At 51.1% G+C, this 15,319-nt stretch overlaps 1 protein-coding gene across 2 annotated transcripts in view; it reads right to left on the reverse strand.

The window, feature by feature from the left end:
* Svop (SV2 related protein) overlaps window positions 1-15,319 on the reverse strand; it is a 59,917-nt gene that overhangs the window by 26,378 nt on the left and 18,220 nt on the right. Inside the window, exons 1-6 of one of the 2 annotated variants that reach the window (XM_029533720.1) lie at window positions 8,621-8,782; window positions 8,360-8,520; window positions 7,674-7,759; window positions 5,564-5,662; window positions 2,436-2,507; window positions 1,045-1,169 (exon numbers count right to left, since the gene is read on the reverse strand). In XM_029533720.1, coding sequence (XP_029389580.1) covers window positions 1,045-1,169; window positions 2,436-2,507; window positions 5,564-5,662; window positions 7,674-7,759; window positions 8,360-8,520; window positions 8,621-8,652 — 575 coding nt within the window. In that variant the 5' untranslated portion in view covers window positions 8,653-8,782. Of the gene's footprint in view, window positions 1-1,044; window positions 1,170-2,435; window positions 2,508-5,563; window positions 5,663-7,673; window positions 7,760-8,359; window positions 8,521-8,620; window positions 8,783-15,319 lie in introns of those variants that run through there. The other variant, XM_021222704.2, reaches the window with a different exon arrangement.

Raw genomic sequence — 15,319 nt, forward strand, 5'->3', positions numbered from 1 at the left:
GGATTTCTGAGTTCAAGGCCAGCCTAGTCTACAAAGTGAGTTTCAGGACAGCCAGGGCTACACAGAGAAACCCTGTCTCGAAAACCCAAAATAAACAAACAAACAAACAAATAAGTAAATAAATAAAGCCAGCATTCCCATTACAAAAGTCAGACGGTTCTAAGTTGAGAAGGCTTTGAAGCCGGAGTGGCCTTTGTTGGCATCTTGGAGTCTGTGGGGGTGGATCCGTGTGGACTTGAGGTTAGCATCTTCCACAGGTCTTGGCTCACAGAGAGAAAGCTTTCATGCTGGGACCAATCAAGACTCGCGTAAAGATTTCCTTGTTGTTGTTGTTGTTGTTGGTTTTGTTTTTGAGACAGGATCTCATTCCGTGACTCTGGCTAGCCTAGAACTTACTATGTAGACCAGGCTATGCTCAGACTCTTAGAGCTCCATCTGCCTCTGCCCCACAAGTGTTGGCATGAAAGACTTGTGCCTCTACAACTGGCTAAAAGTCTCACATGCAACTGCTACGGCTCAGTAACTGCTGGTGGCCATGGTGTGCAGATGTTAGACGGGCCATCAAAGTTGGGTCTGGTTTGTTGTGACTTCTCTCTCAGGGCCTTTGGGCACTGCTGTTAACTGAAGGAGACTGATGCTGCTGGTGTTTGATCCTACGTGGCTTTAGGTTCCAGAGGCTCTGCACGGCCATCCCCATATCCCAAGGCAGTGAGGACATTCCCCCCCTCCCCCTTATCTCCAGGGTGCTGGTGCTGGTAGCTAAACCTGAAGCTGTTCAACTCCCTCCTACAAAATGATGTCGAATTTGATAGAGACAGGCATGCTCACGCCTCCGTGTGCTATAAACCACCTCTGGATGGCGGATGGCATGGAGCAAGGTACAGATGCTATCCAGATGTCTGCTGTTCTGCATTGCTTTGGTGACTAATGACCGGGAGGCAGGGTGGTCTACATGCTCACTTCTCCCATGAGGGTTTTTAAATCCAACGTTGCTGAACCTGTGCATGCAGAAGGCAGCTATGCCAGCCTTAGGCATTTACTTACGACTGGGGCACCCCTCCAATCCCAAAGCCCACCAGGCCTCGGAGCACCAGGATCCAGCTGTACACAGGCGCGAAGGCGCTGAGGATGCCATAGTACAGGGTCCAGAGCACGCTGATCTTCAGCCCCTGTGAAGGAGAAGGAGACACAGAATCACAAGAGCCTTGAGCAGCTCCAGGTGGCACGTGTCTACAGGCGGCGAGAGCTACCAATGGAGGGTGGCACAGCTCAGGCTGGGGCTCCTGCTTGGGGTTCTAGCCCTGCTGTCACATACATTTGCTTGCTTGTTTGTTTGTTTGTTTGTTTTGGAGAACAGGGTTTCTCTGTGTAGCCCTGGCTGTCCTAGAACTCACTCTGTAGACCAGACTGGCCTCTGCCTTCAGAACGCTGGGATTAAAGGCATGCACCATCACTGCCACTTTTTTTAAAAAAAATGGTGCCATTTTTTAAAAAAAGATTTATTTATGTATGGATGTGAGTACACTGTTGCTCTCTTCAGACACACCAGAAGAGGGCATCGGATCTCATTACAGATGGTTGTGAGCCACCAAGTGGGTACTGGGAAGTGAACTCAGGCCCCCTGGAAGAGCAGTCAGTGCTTTTAATTGCTGAGCCATCTCTCCAGCCCTCCCCCCACCACCCCGTTTTTTTTGAAAAAGTTACCAGTTGGCCTTATCCCCTCCCGACCTCTTCCCCGTCCCCTCCCCCACCAGGACCAATGTTGTTTTGTTTCACATGAGGCAGGATCTCTCTGTGCAGCCCAGACGGACCTCACACTTATCGCAATCCTCCTGCCTGCATCCTCTGGATGGTAGGACGACTCGTCCCTCCCACAATGCCAATCACAAACAGTTAAACCAGTGATCCCGGCAGATCAGTGAGGTATGGAAGTCAGGCTGGGGAAGGCTCCTGCCTGGCAGATTGAGACAGGACCCTTTTCTCTAGGGCAGTGGTTCTCCACCTGTGGGTCCGTTCTCCATCTGTGGGTCCCAACCTTTTAGGCAAAACTCTGTCTCCAAAAATATTTATATTATGATTGATAACAGTAGCAAAATTATAGCTATGGAGTAGCCATGAAAATAACTTTATGGTTGTGGGGGGTCACCACAACATGAGGAACTGTGTAGAAAGGGCTTAGCTTTAGGAAGGTTGAGAACCCCTGCCCTAGGACAATAAACCTGATATCACCTACCATCTGTTGCTCTGGCCTTACATAAGGGGCACAAATTGGCATTCAGAACCTCCCCGCCTCTCATGCACCTTCTTCAGCCCACGAGACTGCACAGAGAGCCACGTCCCTCCCCTGCTAAAGCCTCAGAGACTGTGCGCGGGGGGGGGGGGGGGTACAGTGTGGTTGCGCCCCAGTGCCAGTGTGTTGACAAGAGGAACCTTACTGTTTTCCTGCCATACTGATCTGAGATGTTTCCCCAGAGCGTGGAACTGGACATCATGCCGATGAAGACCACCTGTGGGCAGACACATGGTTTCTGTGAGCAGCGTGGGACGTGGGACAGAGGGGACCAGTGACCCGCCTCTGATGTCACCCCTCCAGAGTACCACAGAGCAGATAAACCTGCCGCTGAGCTGGGACAGTGCCTTTCTGCGTAGCCCAGATTGGCTTCAAACTCTCAGTCCTGCCTCGGCCTAGGATTACAGGTGGGTACCACCACAGCCTCTTGTAGACAGGTCCCCAACAATCACAAGGGGTGGCGGCTATTCTGTCTTTAAAAATTTATTATAGCCAGGCGGTGGTGGCGCATGCCTTTAATCCCAGCACCTGGGAGGCAGAGGCAGGCAGATTTCTGAGTTCGAGGCCAGCCTGGTCTACAAAGTAAGTTCCAGGACAGCCAGGGTTGTACAGAGAAACCCTGTCTCAAAAACCGAACCAAAGCAAACCAAACCAAACCAACCAAACAAACAAACAAAAACCTATTATATGTATTATTCAGACACCCCAGAAGAAGGCATCAGATCTCATTACCCGTAGCTGTGAGCCACTATGTGGTTGCTGGGATTTGAACTCATGACTTTTGGAAGAGCAGTTGGTGCTCTTAACCGCTGAGCCACAGTATACATGTGTGCAGCACTGTGCATAGCTCTCTGTCCCCCTCCTCCTCCTCCCTTCCCCCCCTCCTCTTTCCCCCTCTCCCACCACCTTCCTCTCCCTCCTCCCCTCTCTCCCTCCTCCCCTCTCTCCCTCCTCCCCTCTGTGTAAGACTTCTGACTTCTCTCACCCTTGGCTTCCTTCCCCACAAACAGAGAAACCACAGAAGGGCAGAACTGTTCCCACAGGACAGAGAGGGTCAAAGAGCCAACACATGCACCCCCACCCCTCCCCGCCCACCCTCCACACTGGGCCTGGTCCATCAAGGGTCTTCTAAGCCCTGGTTATGAGCCTACAACCTCAGGAGGAGGGAGACCAGCAGGAAAAGGTAGCCATGTGCTACTCCCTGGGGAGAGTGGGGAGGGGCGGAGTCTCTCATTTCCTCCCCTCCCCCGCCCCCCACGCCCCGTCACTTTTCACTAGGCTGCTGGGCCTGACTCCCGGCTGAGCTGTGACCTCTCTCGCTCAGATCATCCACACTCAGCTCCCCAACAGTGAGCTACAACTGTGTAATGACTAAAGTCACGGCGCTCTGGAATCCATCACTATAGAGCCATCGTTCTCGGCCTCAGCTGGGGCTGTGCGGCCTGGAGCGAGCAGCTCAACCTCTCTGTGCTTCGTTTCCCTCCCTGAGTAGCCAGCTGTTCTAACACAGTTAGGAGAGGGTACAAAGCTGCACCGCAGTGGTGATTGGTGTCGATGGCCAGCTTAACTGGACTAGAAACACCACGGAGACTAAACCTGTGGATGTGACCATGAAGGGTCTGTACGCCGCTGCCGGGCTGATGGAAGTAAGAAGATGCATCCTGGGGCTGGTGAGATGGCTCAGTGGGTAAGAGCACCCGACTGCTCTTCCAAAGGTCTTGAGTTCAAATCCCAGCAACCACATGGTGGCTCATAACCATCCGTAACAAGATCTGACGCCCTCTTCTGGAGTGTCTGAAGACAGCTACAGTGTACTTACATATAATAAATAAATAAATCTTTAAAAAATATTAAAAAAAAAAAAAAAAGAAGTGCATCCTAACGCAGATGGCACTAAAGAAGAGAGAGATCCAGGTACCGGAAATCATCTCTCTCTGCATCTGGTGGGACCTGCCACGTGACCAGCTGCCTGGCATTCCTCCACCGTGCCTTGTTCACCAAGACAGGTCAGACGGCATCTCCCCAGACCCTGTCTCCCTTAAGTGGCTTCTTGTCAGGGTCACAGCCATAGCAGTGCGACAGGTAGCAGAGATGTGTGTGCACTGGATCCCGCATGGCTCGCACCCTTGTCACACTAAGCACTCAGGGAGCTTTACCTGTTGTGACCGTGGTTGTTGCCCCCTTGCGTCCCCTTCCCACTGACTATCGGTTAGGGGCCACGTTTCCCGCCTTCACAGCACGCTCCTGGTGGAGGGGCGGATGGCGTCTCCTGCCTGTGGATGGGCAAGGTGAGGCTTGTGCGACGGAGGGGACACATGCTGGTGGGTACAGACTTTCTGAGGTCTCCAAGGAGCTAAAGCGCTGGACGGGTAGAGCTGGCTGCTCACCTGCTGGGTGCTCTACAGAGGAAGGGGGCCTATGGGAAGCCGACATCAGCGTTTCCACCCAGGGCGACTGTGCTGGCAGGTTTTATGTCAGCTTGACACAAGTTACAGACATTTTAGGAGAGGAACTCTGAGTTGAGAAAATGCCCCTACCAGATTGACCTGTGGGCAAGCCTGTGGTCTGTCCATCCATTCTTCCTTCCTTGTTTCCTTCCTTCCTTCCTTCCTTCCTTCCTTCCTTCCTTCCTTCCTTCCTTCCTTCCTTCCTTCCTTGCTCCCTCCCTCCCTCCCTTCCCTTCCTTTCTCTTTTCTGTTTCTTTCTTTGCTTCCTTCTTTGTTTCTTTCTTTCAATTATTTATTTTGGTGTTTCAAGATAGGGTCGTTTCAAGACAGGGTTTCTCTGTGTAGCCCTGGCTGTCCTGGAACTCACTCTGTAGACCAGGCTGGCCTCGAACCCAGAAATTCGCCTGCCTCTGCCTCCCAAGTGCAGGGATTAAAGGCGTGTGTCACCACCGCCCGGCTGTGGTACATTTTCTTGACTGATGATTAATGTGGGAGGTCCTGGTTCACCTTGGGTTACCACTGCCAGGTGACCTCAGTGCTATAGGAGGTGAACGGAGCCAACCGTGAGGAACAAGACAAGATGGCCTCTGCTTCAGCTCCTGCCCTGACTCACACAGTGATAGACAGCAGCGGTAACAAGGGACTGTAAGCCGAAGTAAACCCTGCCCCCTCCCCCCGGTGGCTTTAGGTCATGGTGGTCATCAGACCAGTAGAAAGCCAACTGGGGCAGCTTGGCTCTTTTCTGCCGAGCCCTGGTGGCAGCAGGAGAACGTCCCACAGGACACGGGGGGGGGGGGGGGAGTCTGTGAGCTGCCAGGCCACCTACTGAAGTGAGCAGCGCCACCTGCCAGCTGGGGAGTCGCCACTCGCAGTGCAGCTGAGGAGCCAGGATGCTCAGAATCATCATCTCCATAGCGTCTGCCATCTGCGGGAGCAAGGGGTAGATACCGTGAGGCCGCTGCGCGTGCACACCCCACCCGGCCAACCCTGCTGCTTCCTGCTGGCCCCTGGGGCTGAACCAGAGACCCCCGAGACAGCTGATGTGCTGGGTATGTTTCCCCATCCCGCGTCGCGTGTCTACTTGCTTTCAAACTTTATTTTTAAATGTTGTATTCATTTCTCTTATGTGTAAGGGTGTTTTGCCTGCATGTATGTCTGTGCAACATGTGCATGCAGTGCTGGCGAAGGTCAGGGCGTGCTGGATCGCCCTGGTATTGGAGTTACAGGCAGTTGTGCGGCACATGAGGGCGCTGGGAGTATATGTGTATGATTGTTATTTTTGTGAGACAGGGTTTCATATTGTATCCCAGACTGGCCCAAACCATAATCTTCATGTTTCCATGAGCCATCTCCTATCCCTGCAAGTTGTCCTCTGACTGCCACATACATGTTCACCATGGTGAACACACACACAGAGGCACACACACATGCACACACAAACACACATGCATAATCATATACACATGTACACACAAGGCACACACATATTCACACACTTATATATACACATACACATACACACAAATACACAACATGTACACACAGCACACACATATTTGCACACTTATACATACACATGCATACATATACAGACACACAGAAACGTACACATGTGCATACATATTCATATGCACATGCATACTCATATATACATGAACACACATTCATACAATCCCACACTCATAATACATATACACATGCATACACATACATACAGACACAAACACAGGTACATATCTATTCATACACACACACACTCACACAGCACACACACATACACATTCACACACATGTGCACACACACATACACACTTGTACATTCATATACACACTCACAAACATGCACACACATTCACACATGTGCACAAACTCACATACAACCTGTACTCACACAAATACACACTTGCACACATGCTCTATACACACATACACAGACACACACTCACACACACATACATGCACACACACTCACACACATACATGTATACACAATCACACACACTTACATGCACATACAATCACACATGCACACACACACACACACACACACACACACACACACTGTAGATGTGCTCCCCCAGATGTACTGAGAGAGCATTGTGTGTCTAACCACTGAGCACACGTCTCCCCAGAGGCAGGACAGCGAGGTCCTTTGTCTTTGGGTGGCTGATCACATGTTCCTGGAGAGTTGTCTGCATAGTTAATGATACTTAATGAACACCATGTTTGAATATATTAGCACATATTAAGGAGCCCCAGTTACTAAATGCCTCGATACTACTTTATGACTAGGCAGAATACTGGAAAGTTAAGAACAGCTCCATACACAGGCCATGGAGCATGGGGCCCAGTCAAGGTCTGCTTCTACTTAGAGAAATGGCGGCAAATCCGTTTAGAAAAACACGTGCCTAGGTCATGTCTCTTGTCCCGCTCAGAGAAGCAGCTGCAGCTGGATGAAAGGTCCGCGTGCTTTGGGTCATGGCTAAAGGGTCCTTAGCAAGGGGTGTGCACACCTTGAATCAGGACACATTCTTCACTTTATTTTACTTTTTGCAATACTGGGGGTAGAGCCCAGGGCCTTGCACACAGCTAGGCAAACACGCAGAATTATATGCCTGAGCCCAAATGGCAAGTGTTTTCTGTGTCTGTTTTCCCTGAGTTGGGGCATGCACCTGAAGCCCTCACCTGACAGAAGCCACGAGTTCCCAGGAAGATCCACTTCCATAGCCGATGCCCCCTGGGGGATTGGCCAGCCATGTCCACCTTTCTCCCAGCATGTACCTGGGCCATCACCACACATCAGCATTGCTGACTGACATTTAGGCAGAAGTTACATGTGGATGAATAACCGTGATATCCGTGTGGCTGTGGGACCCATCTTAGCAGCAGGGGGTCCTTGGGGGTACACGAGTCGTTGTGCCCCGATATTTATTTACCCAAGCCAAGCCGGTGAGAATGGAGAGCTTCCACTGAAATCTTCCAAACCCAATGGCTTCCACCGCATCTTCCACCATGAAAGTGTCTGGGAAGGAAAAGGGGGAGGAGAGGAGGGATCAACAACACATCTCGTATTTGTCATAGTGTGGCATCTGGGGTGGTTCCCAGACAGGTTAATTAACTGTAGCACGCACTGCTGTAAGAGCTAACATCATGGACTGGAGAGACGGCTCAGTGGTTAAGAGCACTGACTGCTCTTCCAGAGGTCCTGAGTTCAATTCCCAGCAACCACATGGTGGCTCACAACCATCTGTAATGGGCATCTGATGCTGTCTTCTGGTGTGTTTTAAGATAGTGACAGTGTACCCACATACATGAAATAAATAAATTAATTAAATAAAAAGAACTAACATCATAACCAAAACCTTCAGTATCATCACCACCATCACCATCAGCATCAGCATCAGCATCAGCATCAGCATCACCATCAGCATCACCATCAGCATCAGCAGCATCACTGTCGCCAGCATTGCCCTTCTCAGTTTGCTGATGCAACTGTCATGGATTGTGATGTCACCGGACCACCTGAAGTTCCAGCCTCCACTTCCGTGTCACCCTTCGGTACTCTGAGCCTTCCCAACCACCCCTTCTCAAGAACTTTCTACCATAGGCCGGGCTTTCTCACCATCAGTGGGATTGGCAAACTCCTTGGGGACAGCGGCTCCATCATCCAGCTCGACGGCTTCTAGGCCCACTCGGACTCCCTCGATCTGGATGTCATGCTCCCCGGAAGCCGCGTCGTCCTCTGACCGAGCGCTCTCCCCTGTGCGGCGGAATTTCACCACCCTGGAGACGGAAGCAGAGGTTACCGGGATGACCAGGGTGCCCACCCGATGGCCTCACCGCAGGGCCTTCCCACCCGAGGCAGGTAACGGGCTTTTCTCACCGTCCCGAGCTCTGGGCCGGTAGGCCTGGCATTTAGGTTGAATTTGGTCGGTGGGGGGTGGCGAACTGGAGTTCTGATCAGTTGACAGTTGGACGGTTGGGCTCTGCACAGAACCGGCAGCTGGGATTCTCATGGGCACGACTGCGCCTTTGTTCTAGGCCTGGATCCTGTTGTGACACAGGGTCACGCACTGCCTTAACGGTTCCCAGAGTGCATCAGTGGGGATGTCAGAGTGCGTATTTACACAAACAAACCATGACGAGGTCCCCCTGGCCTCGCGGGTGTGTGTGTGTGTGTCTCAGAGCGTCGCCTTGAGGTGTGTGTCTTGGGGCCACTTGTTTGGGTCTTGAACCTCTGTGACACGGGTAAGGACTGGGTCACACTCAGGCCTTCTGCAGGGAAGTCACTCTGTTTGGCCTTGATCTAGGGGGACCCCAAACTTCCAATTGGGAGAATTTACACTGAAACCCACATTCCTCGGTCTCTCAACCCTGGTGGGGACATAATTGTGTCCTGACCCTACCCCCCTGTTCTCTAAAATGGCCTCCAACCCTGAGGTCTCTCTTCTCCACGCTCCCGGGCTTCTCCTCACTCCCCACTCTGCCCATTCGTCTGGCCATGAGGGCATTTAAGACTCCACAGAACTCTGAGCTGTGACTCCCCCTCCTCAAACTGTGTACCCTCCCTGTCTCTCTGCCTCCCTCCTTCCCTCTGCTTTTTATAAAGACAGGGTCTCACTGTGTAGCCGAGGCTGGACTTGAACTTCAGATCCCACCCCCACCTCGCCTCCTCCTCGAATCACAGCTACGTCCCACCACCCCTGGTCCAGATTAGGCTCTGTCTTGTCTCTCTGGGGGGGAGGGGTGGCTGTTTCTCCATCTGAAACTCAGACCTGAGTGAGCTGTCTCCTTATGGCCTCTTCCCACCCAAACACAAGGCCGTCAGCCAGCCCAGGTCAGAGGTCACAGCACCAACAGGCAAGGGAGCTCTACCTCCCGGCTCCCGGGGAAGAGCTGTGCGGTATGAGAGGCTCGGCTCGTGCCTGTGACTGAAAAATCACAAACAGCGGAGGGGCCAAGTGAGCAAATGAACCCGCTGTTTGAAGGGATGGGCAAGCTTGGTATGAACTGATGATGATGATGATGACTATTATTGTTGTTGTTGTTGTTATTTGATACAATCTCGTGTAGCCCAGGCTGGCCCCGACTTCATCATACAGCTGAGGATAACTCTGAACTTCAGATTTCCCAGCCACTACCCCCTGAGCTCTGAGGTGCTCTGCATGTGACACTGTCTATGCTGAGACTCAAACCTGGGGTTCTCATACGCTAGGCGAGGGCTCCCCCAACTGACCATCTTGTGGTGTTCAAGTCTTGATGTCTCAACTCTCGAGAGAGATGCACCGTGTTCAGGCATGGAAAATGTTTTCTTTTCGAAGTGGAGGGAGGTGGCCCTGCTTGGGAAGTTTCCAGAATACACTCATGTCGGATTACAGGCAGGGGCGTGAGGATGGCCAGAGTCTGCATCCTTAGCTACGCTGTGCTGGGAATGGGGGACCAAGGGCTGGGTGGGGTAGTCGAGTTGAAACCTGTGGCTCACAGTTCTGTCTCCGGCATCCCGTGGAAAGTGTGAGACCAAGTGTGCTTTGTGTAGCCTGGCTGGCATTTTCTGCCTGCTCTGTTTGTGCAGCTGATCTGTGAGGTTGCTGTTATCCCCATTTTACAGGCAGGAACAGTGAGGCCCTGATGTCATGTGACACGCCCACGGACACACAACTCCAGAGGCACGGAACCAGGGTTCCGGCCTGGATCTGTGTGGCTCAAAGTCTCCTGTTCTGGGCACACTAGAAGCCTGACTCTCCGCACCCCTCACCCACATCTGCCATAGCTCCATGGACTTCAAACCTTTGTATGAAAAATTCTTTGAGCAGAACTATTTCAAGCATATAAAATGCACAGAAATCCCCTTTCTCCTTTCCACTCGACACTTCCGGAGGGCCGAGCCGCGAGATGCCACCAGCCCTGGGGTTCATGTAGCTGATGCTGCAGACTTGTCAGCACTCACAGATGACCCTCCCTCAGTCATACGTGCCTCAGTATTCAAGGTAAGCCCTGAGAAAGGGGCCTGTCGCCACCCCCGCCCCCACACCCTAACACGTGGGCTGTGGTAACTCTGTCGAGTTTTCCAGAACAACCAGAACTTCATTTCTTCTTCCCACTCTGTTTTTGATGACGTAAGATGCCCATAACATGACCCTGGCCACCCCAACCGATGTAAGTGACCCATTCAGCAGCATATAGAGAACACTCGCAGCTAGTGGGTGCCCCCATCTCTGGACCTGGTTCAACTTTACATCTCAGACTCTGTCCCCTTGAGTCCCAGCTCCCCACCGTTTCTGCACCCAACAGATGTCACTCTCTGTCTCTGCAAATCCTAGTGCCCCAGGGAGGAAGGAAGTGAACAGTAAGCTGTTAGTCCTGCTCATTTTCAGTCCTTGGAATTGAATCTAGGGTCTGGTGCATTTAAGAGGCAAATACTGGATTGCTGAGATATGACTATCGCTCTTTTTACTTTTGAAATCATCAGCTTCACTAAGATACTCAGGCTAGTCTTAAAATCACTCAGTAGCCAAGGCTAGCCTTGAGTTTATGATCCTCCTGCCTCAGCTTCCTGAATGGCTAAGGTTACTGGCCTGAACCCCTCCCAAGCCCAGCTCCCCACTCCTTTGTTAAGGCTGAATAATATTCCACTGTATGGACATACCAAAGTTTGTCCATTCGCTGGCTAACAGAGACCTAGACTGCTCTGCTCCCATCTTTTGTTCCTTGTGAAGAAAGCTGTGCCAAACACGACCTTACAGATTCCTGAGCCCTTGATTTTACCTCACTGGGGTAAAAACTGATAAATGTTTAAAATCTCGAGGAACCTCCAGAGCGGCTCACCCATGGGTTCCTGTTTTGGCAGGCGCTCGCCAGTCATTGCTCGTTCCCATTTGAACACGGACAGCTGACCAGTGCGCTGTCGCAGCCAGCCCACGGGGGGACTTCCTCTGCGTTTTTCAAGTAGAGCTTTTGAATTTAAAATCACATCTGTGGGGCTGGAGAGATGGCTCAGCAGTTAAGAGCACTGACTGCTCTTCCAGAGGTCCTGAGTTCAAATCCTGACAACCATAGGGTGACTCACAACTGTAATGAAATCTGACGCCCTCTTCCTGGTGAATCTGAGAACAGCTACAGTGTACTTACATATAATAAATAAATAAATAAATAAATAAATAAATAAATAAATCTTTAAAAAAAAAATCACACATCACGCGCGTGGAGGTCAGAGAACAGATTCCAGGAGTCCTTTCTTTCTTCCACCACGTAGGACCCGGGCATCAAACGCAGGCTGTCAGAACAGTGGCAGGAGCCCTTTCCACCGAGCTACCTCCCTGGCCCTTTCTTCGCAGGCATCAAGCTTTCCAGGGCTCCTCGGATGCCAACTTTGGAGTGATGTCGCTGCACGTGCTTTTAAATGATCTGGCTTTCAGGTTCTCCCATGTTGCCAGTGCTGGCCTCAAACTCACCATCCTCCTGCCTCAGCCTCTGGTGGGCAGGGATCTGAGTTGCCTGTCAGCATGCTTCCTGACGTCCTTCCTCTCTCTGGGCAGCAGATTCTTTTGTGTTTTTTTTTTTTTTTTGTTTTTGTTTTTGTTTTTTTTTTCAAGACAGGGTTTCTCTGTGCAGCCCTGGCTGTCCTGGAACTCACTCTGTAGACCAGGCTGGCCTTGAACTGAGAAATCCACCTGCCTCTGCCTCCCAAGTGCTGGGATTAAAGGTGTGTGCCACCACGCCCGGCTTGAGCATCAGATTCTTTTTTTTTTTTTAAAGATTTATTTATTTATTATATGTAAGTACACTGTAGCTGTCTTCAGACACTCCAGAAGAAGGCCTCAGATCTTGTTACGGATGGTTGTGAGCCACCATGTGGTTGCTGGGATTTGAACTCCGGACCTTCAGAAGAGCTGTCGGGTGCTCTTACCCACTGAGCCATCTCACCAGCCCGAGCAGCAGATTCTTAACAGCTATCAAACTTGCAGTCATTTTCTTGAATCCACCACTGATTTTTCCATCTGAATGTGTGATCGTTAGACACAGGAAGGTTTTTTGTTGACATGGCCCAACGTCTGGTCTTGCTTTTATTGCTCATGTCTTTGTCAAGTCTAGAACAGTCACCCCTGGACCCTGGACCCAAGGCCATGAAGTGATCTCCTGTATTCTTCTAACTGTTCATGTGCGTGTACATGTGTGTGTGTGCACGCGTGTGCATGTTCATATATGCGTACCGCAGCATACTTGTGGAGGTCAGAAGACAACCTGCAGGAGTCACTTCTGTTTTTCTACCATGTGAGTCCCTAAGATTGAACCCAGGTCACCAGGCTTGGCAGCAAGCACCTTTCCCCACCAAGCCATATTGCCAACCCCTCTTCTAAAGCTTTATGGGTTTTGTCTTTGATGAGCTTGGAGTTGATTTTTGCAGACGGTGGAAGTTTGGGGCTCACTTTGTTCTCCTCTGTCCTGTCTCTGTTAGGCAGTTGTACGGCCTTGTGGAAAGTCACCCATTTCCAGGGTGTCCACTGGCTTCGTCCTCTGCTGACGTGTGTGTTGAGGCAAGTGTGGTGTAGGTTTGGCCCGCCTTTGATAATCAGGACCCTTGAGGCACCTGGTGTCCTCCGAGTCTCCCGGTGAATTCTAAGGTGCATTTTCTCGTTTCTGGAGAGGATGCAAAGTAGATTTCTGGGGCTAGTGATGTACCGAGAAAAGCGTCCTTCAGAGAATACCCACTGCAAACTGGGGACCAGGGGACAGCGAGAGAAGTGGGAGAGACTCCACCAAGTCCCTAGGGAGGTCGCAGCATGGATGGTCCCCATCCAGAGGTGTGGGGACCCACACACGGGTCAGTCTTTGGCTACAGCACCTCTGGTTCAAAGGCCCTGACTTCCAGGCTAGATGGTGGCCTTTGGACATGGGCGGTCCTTTATGGGAGGGAGCCTCTAAGCGGCCAACATTGGAAACAGCTGTGCAGATGCTAGGCCAGGAGAGAGATTTGAATCCCCTATAAATAAGGTGATTCTGAGGTGCCGTGCAAATGTGAAGAGTTATCAGTAGAACATATCAGTCAGCACCAAGTCACACAGCTCGTGATAAATCAAAGCTTGCTGGAAGCCAGGAGCTGCGCGAGGCCCTGCTTGTTTGTGTGCGCTCATGTGTTGTATGTGGGTACATGTACATGTGTGTGCACATGTGTATGCGTGCATGTGTGCGCGTGTGTGTGCATGCATGTGTGTGCCCGTACTCGTGTGCTATGTGTGCACATGTGTATGCACACATGCTTGTGTATGCATGTAGAAATGATAGGTCCATATCAGATGTCTTTCTGTATTGTTTTTTCCACATTATTACTTTTGATGCCTTTTTGAAATCTTAATTTATTTTTACTCTATATATGTGGGTGTTTTCCCTGCATGTCTGTCTGTGTCACATGCATGCAGTACCTGTGGAGGCCAGAAGAGAGCAACAGAGCTCCTGGAACTGGAGTTACAGATGGCTGTGAGCCTCCATGTGGGTGCTGGGAACTGAACCTGGATCCTCTGGTAGAGCAGCCAGTGCTCTAACCACTGAGCAACCCCCACCCTTCCACCTTCTCTTCTAGTGACAGTCTTTCAGTGTGAATCTGGAGTTCATGGCTGGTCCGTGCTCCAGGCGTTTATCTGCCCTAGTCCACCTCCTGGCACGAGGATTGTAGGTACACAGTTTATAGGCGATGGGGGCTGGGGCTCGAACTCGGGTCCACAACTTATATAGCAAGCACTTTACAGACTGAGCCATTCCCCTCTGTTCCCCCAGTCCCTGTCAACCCTAACTTTTAGAAAAGTTAACTTCATTTACCTTGATAAACAACCTATGAGTTTGGTTCCAGATCACCAATTTGAATACGGTGCTCCGAGGGATGAAGGACTTACCCTGGGCCACACAGGTTAAGGAAGCTGAGCTTCCAACCTGGCTTTGCAAACACACCCTTGGTTGGAGTCACTTGGCCCCTGGTCAGTGTCACCCGGAGCATGTATAGGTGGTGAGGCCTGAGCTGAGCTGGTGTGAGTGGGCAGGCCACCCAGACAGAGCCATGCACTCTACAGTCAGAATCCAAGCACACAGCTCAGTCCTGTGTGACCTCCCCAGTCTGTCACCATGGTACAGGGGTCGCCAGAACCCTCAAGCTGTTTACAACATATATAGCTGGGCCCAAAGGCCTTCCCTGGGGGCTGAGAATGTTCATTTTGAAGTTCTTGGGAGCTTCTTGGAATCAGACAAGCATTGGTCATTTTCTGGGACCCTTTACTGTGAAGCCGGGTTGCCAAGGAGACGCAGAGTCGAAGAAACTCTAGGTCTCCTATGGCCATGTCTGTGAACTACGAAGGCCCTCCAGTTGCTAACACAGGCTGCAGAGCACAGAGAATCTCTCCACCCAGATGAAGAAGCCAGTCGAAGAGGACTTGAGAATCTGGCACATGTTTGCCATGTCCAGAGCTGGGGCTATCTGGAGAGACAGGGGGCAGGTTGCTGGTTGCTAGGAGCCAGGTGGTTGCCAAGCAACAAGGAGTCACTTATTTTTTTTATTATTATTATTTTCTTTATTTACATTTCAAATGCTATCCCG

The sequence above is a fragment of the Mus pahari genome, chromosome 23 (assembly GCF_900095145.1).
Source record: "Mus pahari chromosome 23, PAHARI_EIJ_v1.1, whole genome shotgun sequence".
NCBI lineage: Eukaryota > Metazoa > Chordata > Mammalia > Rodentia > Muridae > Mus > Mus pahari.